At 43.9% G+C, this 10,000-nt stretch overlaps 1 protein-coding gene across 1 annotated transcript in view; it reads right to left on the bottom strand.

The window, feature by feature from the left end:
• The window catches only part of atf6 (activating transcription factor 6), a 138,566-nt gene that overhangs the window by 77,309 nt on the left and 51,257 nt on the right, over positions 1-10,000 (bottom strand). The window contains exons 8-9 of the mRNA XM_063201012.1: positions 9,368-9,553; positions 5,975-6,066 (exon numbers count right to left, since the gene is read on the bottom strand). Of these exons, the coding sequence (XP_063057082.1) occupies positions 5,975-6,066; positions 9,368-9,553 (278 nt within the window). The remainder of the gene's footprint in view (positions 1-5,974; positions 6,067-9,367; positions 9,554-10,000) is intronic.

The raw sequence follows: 10,000 nt of genomic DNA on the forward strand, positions 1-10,000 counted from the left end.
AGAGAGAGGCAGATTTGAAAAGAATGGAGGTGGAAAAGAGTGAACATTTTTGTCTTACAGGTATTAGGTACCACCAGAGCTGTCAAGTCTTCTTAATTTGCCATTCTAAGCATTGCCAACATCTGTGGATTCAGCCTAGACAAAGGACACTGCCGAATCGTGCCAGGTGTGTCTGTGTTTATGGACCTTGCGAGCGTGTAACTTCTGTTTGTATATCATGTGGACGAGAGAGGGACAGACAGAGAGACAGGTCTTTGGAATTTGATACAAAAACAAAATGAAAGGAAGCGAGAAGTGGCCAAAATGGATGAAGGTTGAATAAATAACAGGAAACCCTTTTAAAGGGTTCACCAACACACACACACTTCACGATCACAGGAGGTAATGACCCGCTGGCTTTCATCTTAAGGGCTGTGAAAAATGTTGCCACACACGTGCGCACATGCACGCGCACGCGCACACACACACACACACACAGAGACACGCATCCAAATCCGTGTTACTTTGAGCTGTTTTTACTGTAATTCTAGAATGTTCTTTTGTTGCCACATCTGAAGGTGCAGGGGTCATTCTTTAAATTCCATGCCTCCATCAAATTCTACCCTCCGTCCCTCACCCCTCCACGCGCCTCTCTCTCTCTCTCTCTCTCTCTCTCTCTCTCTCTCTCTCTCTCTCTCTCTCTCTCTCTCTCTCTCTCCTCTCTCTCTCTCTCTCTCTCTCTCTCTCTCTCTCTCTCTCTCTCTCTCTCTCTCTCTCTCTCTCTCTCTCTCTCTCTCTCTCTCTCTCCACAGTCTTCATTTCGGCACCCTACTAACTCACGCAAAGTCATACTGGTGTGAAACAGTTGAGGAAGAAAAGACGAGTACTGTACAACAAAGGAGACAACTGTTTAAAAAAACCCATAAAAGTTGATTGTGGACTCCACATCCACTGGAAACGATGAATAACCGATTGTATAATAGATATCCGGGAAGACAGTTCAACTTCTTGAAGTCAAGCTGCCTTAGTGAGGTTACCATTTTGTTCCTTGTTTTGTATCGGGGAAACAAAATGTGGTCTTTTCTTCATTCCAGCTGTTTAATATAAATGATACGTCAAACTATTATCTTTAGCCCAAAGTGAATTGCCTGGCTCACGCTGGATGCTTCACCTGTTATACTTAACTGCATAAATATCCGATAAGAACGTTATTGATGCTGTGACTTATTGCCCAATTAAATAAGGCTTATTTTTTTTATAGATGTTATCCTCTTTTTTATAGATCAAATCCTCTGACTGAGTGTGACTCACTGAAGTGTTTTGATTTTGGGGAAAGTCTGTACTGTGAGACAGGCATGCATTGGAAGCAGCCTGCAGAGAGTCAACACTGGCCCAGGGGAGAGGAGAGGAGAGGAGAGGAGAGAGAGAGAAAGAGAAAGAGAGAGAGAGAGAGAGATAGAGAGCACAGACAGAAATAGGGACAAAGGCAAAGTGGAAGGACAGCTTGAAAGAAAGAAACGAAAGAAAGAAAGAAAGAAAGAAAGAAAGAAAGAAAGAAAGAAAGAAAGAAAGAAAGAAAGAAAGAAAGAAAGAAAGAAAGAAAGTGAGAGACAGAAAGTGAGAGACAGAAAGAAGAGAAAGAGAGGAAAGAGAGAGGGGGGGGGTCAGTTTACTGGAAGAGGAGTCTGGCCCCATTTCAAGTGACTGGGAGAGAAAACAGGTCTGCCGATCTGCCCACTCCAATGGACTTCACACGGGGAGCCATATGAAATATTCACCTCCGACGGCAGCCGCACTTTGAAGAACATACTTTTTAGTTTACATGCATAATTTCATTTCATCCATGTCACATAATACATAGACTTGGCTGGACAAATTAAGTTTATTTTAGGTGAAACTACTAGAAGGCTCCCGAGGCTGCATTTATTGACTATTTCAAATAACTTAAAGAAAGACTAAGTAGCTTTCACCTTCAGTCCCTTGAGATTGGAAGAGTGTCAGAGAGATGTACAGAGAGATGCTGAAAATAGGGCTTGCTAATAGCTCACTGAAGTAGGCAAATGCAATTGAAAAGACCTTTTTTAACGTCTGTTAAGGTTGAGAAGAACCACTGAAACATTTTGGACACATTATTCAAAGTTGCTTGGTGTTCTTATGACAAGATACAGGACAAAGAGTAGGAGAGGCAAATAAATACCGTATGAGGATGGTTAAAGGGCAACTCCTGCCAATTTCAATGTACTGTTGTATTGCTCACACTACCCTTGACTTAGCAGTACCCGGTGACGCCGCAGTTTTTGGCCCAGCCCTTTCCGAGATATGAGCTATTCTAATGGGGGCAACTTTTGTTTACATTTTTTTAAAAATGAGCATAGGCCTACTCCAAATATTTTCCCAAAAGGCATCGCTTTTTGCTAGCTGTCTGCTGATGTTGCATAACCTTTTGGATGTTTTTGGGAATAAATAAAAATGTTTTTTTGAAATGTAAACAAAAGTTGCCCCCATTAGAATAGCTCATATCTCGGAAAGGGCTGAGCTAAAAATGCGGCGTCACCGGGTACTGCCAAGTCAAAGGTAGTGTGAGCAATACAACAGCACATTGAAATTGGCAGGAGTTGCCCTTTAAGCCATGAGAATCACGAAAAGATTATTCTCTCTACGCTGAACTCAGCTATCTTGGTTTATCGCAGTCTCGTAAAGATGGATATTCAGGCAACCAACAAATCATGTGCCAACATAGTATGGAAGAATCGTGCACGCGCATACACACACACACAGATGCATACACACAGACACACACTCACGCAGGCACACGTACAACACGCACACATACACACACTCGCACAGACACACCAACAGACACACACAGACACACACACACATAGACACACAGACGCACAGACACACAAACAGACACACAAACAGACAGCCACACACGTGTGCGTGCATACAAATGAGGACTATTTAACATCAGCAGAATAGATGACTGACATTTATGTCCTTGGCCTAATCAGTCAAAACCAACATCCACCACAGACCTGAGCCTGCACATTCCTTACACATACGGTAGACACACTCACAAACATATAAACACACACATATGCACACATATGGTACACACACTAAGGCTGTAACGATACACCCAACCCACGATTCGGTTTGTATCACGATATATGACCCACGGTTCGATATGCCCCACGATTTTATTTTATTTTTAAAGGAAAAAAAGAAGAAAATAAATTATAGGCCTATATAGGCTATATATATGATTTCTTTTTGCATTTAGGCCCACCTGCCTACATTAATTTTGTAGGTGTACCTAAATGATGCTGCAGATATACCACTGCAACCTGTTCCCCAGGTGTTGACATCAAAGCACAATAAGGGATATTAGTTCACCAAGGAAAAGTAGGCTTCTTATTAATAGGCTTAGATCATATGATGCTGAGATGCTGACCGTGTGTGAGGGAGACAGAGACGGAGAGAGAAGGGTCAGGGTTCCAGTAGGTAGCCTATTAGTCTAACAACTGTATCACATTATCAAACATTATCCAATTAATATCCAAACATTAACTGAAACAACACTGGTCATATTTCGTCAGGAAACATGTTGTGTAAAGTTACTTACAAAAATGCAACACTTAATTTTGATGTTTAATATTTTTTAAACTTTTTTGATCGTGCAGCAGCGCGCGCACGCTTATACAAACAAAACTCGAAACTCAGTTAGCCTATGTTCTCACTATGCAACAGGCACGTTGTCCTTTGTTTGGTTTTGTGATTTGACATTTTGTCAAGAGCGGGAATGGATGCAGGCTGAAATGGAGCATGTTTTCGCTAGGCAGGCGGTCAATGCGGGGAAGAATAACGCTGCCTATTAATATCCACATCGACCTCAACGTTCGCCCGACTTCAGACACTTCCCTGATAGAGCGTCGCGTGGTTTATGAATTTGGGCAGGCGGAGCATATCGCTCTCTCGCTCTCTTTCTCTCTCTCTGCTCAACGTCTATCTCCACTCAACAGCATCGGCGCATGCATGAATCTTAACACCTTCACACGTTTGATAAAGCCTTCTTGGGTCTGTTGTTCATTTCTGTGCTTTACCTTCCGACGTTTCCAAGTGTTTCGTCTCGCGGAGGTTGCTCAGGCAATTGATAATAACAAATGCACGTGCTGGTTGGACGGAACATTTTATAAGAGAGGGATGAATGGAAGTGTTACTCGCACATGTGCGCCCCTTTTCTACTTGTCTTTTTTAAGCGCATATGCAAACATTTGCCTTTATGCTGCTGTTTTCTAGACTGAGGGGTAACAACAGAGATTTTGTTAGGGAAGAACTTTGGTAACAACTTTTAAAGGGCGCATCGCGATTCTGCGAGGCAGTTTCGCGATAGGGGTTCGTGGGTCTGCGTACCGCGATACCTCGGTTCGATGCAATATCGTTACAGCCTTAACACACACACAAACATACAGTATAAACACACACACATGCATGCACACAGACACAGACACACACAGACACACACAGAGACACACATACAGAATATGTGCATGCGCCAGGGCATGCAGAGTGCATGTGCATGTGTATTGCAGGGGAACGCTATACACAGGAGACAGACATACCACACTGTATGTATTCAGTACAGTAGGAGGCTAGTGCCAAAGACAGCTCCATATGCTCAACACTCGTCCCCTCCCCACCTGCATCTATGTATCTAGCTTACTCCTCCATAACCGCTTCACATCTATTGGCAATACATACCATCTCTGCTAAATCCATCTTACTCTCCAATATCCACTTCTTATCTATGGACCATAATCTCTCTGCGCCTACATCTATCTTACTCAACCATGGCCCCTTTCCTATCCAGGGGCTGTACCCTCTCTGTGCCTCAATCTATCTTACTTTCCAATGGCCCCTTTCTTATCTAAGGTTTTGGAATGAGGAGTCTTAAAATCCTTTGTTCTTAAGTTTTTTTTTTTTATTCCATTGCAGGATTACGATTTGACTATTGTATTTGATAAAGACAATGGTCGAAACGCAATCCTGTCATGGAATAAAAAAAATAATTTAAAAAAACTCCTCACTCCAAAAATTACAGTCAGCCTTTGCCCTGCATCTTTTCCTGGGATGTGCACAATCTTCACCTTCAAGCCTTCATATCTATGGGCCATACCCTCTCTGTGCCTTCATCCATCTTACTGTCCCATGGCCCCTTCATATCTATGGGCTATACCTTCTCTGCTGGACTTGCTACAGTAGGAGTTGCCTCATCTAACCTTGACAGCCTGCGTCTCTCTCTTTCTCTGACATCACTCTACACCAGTGGTTTTCAAGCTTTTTTGAACAAACGCCCCCTTAGCCTCCTTGACCATAAGCCTGATCATAAGCTTGACATTGTCCCCCTTAGTATTAAAAACATTAATGGACTAATGAACCCCAATGGTAACACCGCCCGCTCTCAGCTGTATCCTTCTCAATGCCCCCCTACAGCTCCCCAATGCCCCCTGGGGGGCTGTACCACCCCCGTTGAGAAACACTACTCTAGACAGAATGTGTTGGTTTCAGGAGCCAAACAACTCCAGTTGGAGGAAACGGGGAGATTGCTGCCCAAGCATATTGCGGGGCCCCTGAGGCAATCGAATTATGGCTAAGCCTGTATGGCTTGAATTTGACTGGGGCCCACCCTGGTAGCGTGTGTTTTCATGTTCATGTTTCTTGTTATGGGCTACACGGATGTTTTCAACGAGCAGATGCTTGGAAGGCGAGGTGAAGCAAGGAAAGGGAAGGGAAAGGAAGGAAAGGTTACTTGTATAGCGTGTTTGATACACAGAGGCATTTTCAATGTGCTTCACAAAAATAATAACATGATAATAATAAAAAAATATTACCGGGTTCAGAGGGTTAAAACGTTGCAATGGGGAGTGCTGCTATTATGAATGGCGGTTTCTCATTGGCTACGTGAGGACATGTGAGGGCAAATACAACTCACCTCATTGGTCCAATGTTGAAAACGAGGAAGACGACCAACACCATGAGACACACGGCCCGCCTCTTGGGAGCAGTGGCTTTGAGTACTGTGTTCTGCAGAGATACAATAACATGCTGTATTTTAATACAGAGAACACACCAAATACACCAAATACACACCCACACATCAATTGCATTTTACATCAGTAACGCGTCACCATAATAGTGTTATAAGCAGGGCTTTGAACCGGTTCAAGGAACGAAAACGAAAACCGGGAACTTTTTGTATTTTACAGGGAACAGAAACGAAACCGGAAACGTTATTATTTTTTATGTTCTGGAACGGGAACACTTATTTAAAAATAATGGTAACCGGTTAATACCGGTTAATACCGTTCCTCAAACAAAACAAAAAAGGTAATTATTTTCCTGTGCACGTTACCATGACGGCTGCGGTTCACGTCCTGTGTGACATCAGACATTTTCTGACTGAATGGAGCGAGAGCTGTGGACTATTAAGTCTCCACTCCACATCTTAAATAAGAGAAACCACTGTCATACAAAAGGGGAGAGTTTCCATTGCATCATTGTAAGACATTGCAGAGAAGCGTGTGTGAAGCGTACCGAGAATGTTCACCGTTATTGGGCATCCATGGCCGATTCAAATATGCACAAACTCACAATGTCCGTCATAGCGCTCCCCGTGACCCAAGTCAGCGTGGAGCGTGCATTTTCATCATTGAGGTTTATTCTCCGCTTCTCCGCTTAGGTCGTCCCTGAATGACAAAATTGTGGAGGATATTCTTTTCATCTGCTTGAATAAACAGTTTGGAATGTAGGCTGACTCATTTGCACTTGCATCGTCTTTCTTGGTTAATTAACGTAAGTTAGGCCTATGGGAGTAATAAGCTGACGGGAACGAAATTAACCGTTCCGGGAACAGTACTTTTTTGTTCTAACCGGTTCAGGAACGTCAATTTATTGGTGGAACTTATAACCGGAAACGTTATAATTCCGTTTCTGTTCGGAACGGAACGTTTGGAAAAAAATAATGGTTCAAAGCCCTGATTATAAGCATGTTATAAACATGTGATGACATTTAATTAGCATAAAATGCCCTTGACATTTATTTGTGTCTGTAGCCATTGAGCATCCTTAAATAGCCATAAGCACAACTGTGTTAATACAGTCTATTGCCATTAATGTGATGTTTATATTAAGGGTTTCAAGTCACCCATATACACCTTCAAACACAGTGTTACCCCAACATAACCCAACAGGCAGACCTATGACGCTCATGTTTCCAGCCTTGAAAGCTTGCATAGCAAACAATCCAAGAACAACTGCTAGCAGGTCATCTGAGAGGGCAGATGATGCCGGAGCTTAATCTAAGCTGACCTCAACACTGACGCCATCTTGGCCAGAGAATCACGGAAGACGTTTAGCTACAGTAATTAGCCTGTCACTCTCCCTTGAGTTTTATTTTGACAATAATATTTTCCGACATCTCCAGATCTGGGCGCGTGGCAGACACATTTCCATTTAGCACTTGGTTTCACCCCTGACTGAATAATAACGTAGGATGCCATTCATACTACCACTCGATGACGAAGTGTACAGGACCCACGGACATTGGAACCGAGAGAAATGCCTTCACAGTGGCCATATGAAAGGCCAGTTCGACATGCTATAGGTGTACCGAGTGGTGATACTGCTGGATGCTTGCTCAAAAGGACAAAGCAAGATATGTTAAGTCAATCTTCAATCTACACTTTGACAGCATGCATAGTTACAACCCTCTGATTTTGTAGGGCAGCAAAGATGCACAAAGAGGCATCCATTTTAGAAGAGACACCCAATTTAACAGGTTTCACGCAATCTGTGTGAGTTGGACACATTCCTGTGTCAATATTAAAGGTTCAAAGTGATTAGAGGCATCATGTGGCTGAACTACGTGGCCTTAACAAGCAGCCTGATCTCCAAAAATTCTGTGCTCCTGGACACGGATGTTAAGGACACGAAATCCGTGTCCAGGAGCACGGATTTTGCCAAAATTCCGTGCTCCTGGACAAGGAATTGTTTTCCGTGCTACAGGACACGGAATTGTTTTCCGTGATGGGCACACGGAAGTGCTTTCTATAGGCTATTACCACAGCACTGTGTAACTGTATCATTAGAAAATACATACCAAATGCTAATCCTAAAGAAAAGAATGCTATAGTTATTTAAATTGTGCCCTGACCACAACATTCCCTACGCTTAACCTGTCATTTAAGACATATTTTTGAGAAATACCTTTTCCAGTTGGTTGCTAGGCTACCAAATTCATATTATGAATGAAAGAAAAATAGCTGTGCCCAGACCAAAACAATCCCTAACCCTAACCTGTCAGTAAGAAATGTTTTTTTCAGAAATGTTTTCCTGAGAAAACACAAGACTGTGGAAACAGAGCTGTGGGAGTAAAGAGAGAGCACTCCTGTGTGTCCATCACGGAAAATAATTCTGTGTCCAGGAGCACGGAATTTTGGCAAAATCCGTGCTCCTGGACACGGATTTTGTGTCCTTAACATCCGTGTCCAGGAGCACAGAATTTTTGGAGATCATGTTGTAACAAGAGATGAGACTTCCAGGACCTCAGTTGAGGAGGTGACCCTGCCATGACCTATTGCCCAGACCGACAGTCCAGACAGACAGACTAGACAAACCAGACTAGACATACAGACAACCCAAACAGGTTCTCCCTGAACAGGGGGGCACTATGTGTTTATATTGTGTGTGTGTGTGTGTGTGTGTGTGTGTGTGTGTGTGTGTGTGTGTGTGTGTGTGTGTGTGTGTGTGTGTGTGTGTGTGTGTGTGTGTGTGTGTGTGTGTGTGTGTGTGTGTGTGTGTGTGTGTGTGTGTGTGTTTGTTTGTTTGTTTGTGTGTGTGTGTATAGCGTGCGTGTGTTTAGCGTGCGTGTGTGTGTGTGCGCGTGTGTGTAGCGTCAGTGCAGTGTGTGCGTGTGTGTGTGTGTGTGTGTGCGCGCGCATTTGTGTGTGTGTACAGTATAACATGCGTGTGTATGTGTGTGTGTAGTGTGTAGTGTGTGTAGCGTGTGCGGGTAGTGTGTGTGTGTATGTATGCGTATAGCGCATGTGTGTTTGTTTGTGTAGTGTATACTTGTAGCGTGCGTGTGTGTATATTGTGTATAGTTAGTGTGTGTGTGTGTGTGTGTGTGTGTGTGTGTGTGTGTGTACCGTGTATAGCGTGCGTGTGTGTAGCATGCACATCAGTGTTTGCAGCGTGCACATGGGTGTGTGTGTGTGTGTGTGTGTGTGTGTGTGTGTGTGTGTGTGTGTGTGTGTGTGTGTGTGTGTGTGTGTGTGTGTGTGTGTGTGCATGCGTGTAGCGCACGTGCGTGTGTGTGTCCACTGACCTCTGAGACAAGGCCCTGTAGCTGCTGCTTGAGCGTCCCGTTCTCGTTCTTCAGATGGGCGTTTTCCGACAGCGCCACCTTGAGGCGGGCCTCCAGCGTCAGCAGGTACTCCTTCTTCTTCTTACGCGACAGACACGCCGACTCGCGGTTCTTTATCATGCGCTGCTGACGCCGCGACGCATTGGACTGCAGGGGAGAGAGAAAAAAGAAAAAGAAGAGAAAAAAAGTGGATGAGTGCGACATGAAAACAAAAGAAAGGTTTCAGACTAAAGGTTTGTGAACATGTGCGTATCTGACGCCGCGACGGACCGGAGGGAGAGGAGATGGAAGGAAAAGAAAGGGGATAAGTGCTACATGACAACAAAAGAAATGACAGAGAATTAAGGTTTCGTGAGCATGTGCGTATCTGACACTATGGACTACGTTGGACTGCAGGGGAGGGAGAGGAGATGGCGGGGGGTGGGGGAGTGGATAAGTGCAACATGACAACAAAAGAAAGGATTCAGACTCAAAGTTCGTGAACATGTGTGCATCTGACGCAATGGAGCGTTAGACTACAGGGGGGGGGGGGGGAGTCAGGTCAAGACATATTGTTACAACATTGTAAAAAAAAAAATCATAAAAGACAGAAAC

Source organism: Engraulis encrasicolus, chromosome 6 (genome assembly GCF_034702125.1).
Source record: "Engraulis encrasicolus isolate BLACKSEA-1 chromosome 6, IST_EnEncr_1.0, whole genome shotgun sequence".
Taxonomy (NCBI): Eukaryota; Metazoa; Chordata; class Actinopteri; order Clupeiformes; family Engraulidae; genus Engraulis; species Engraulis encrasicolus.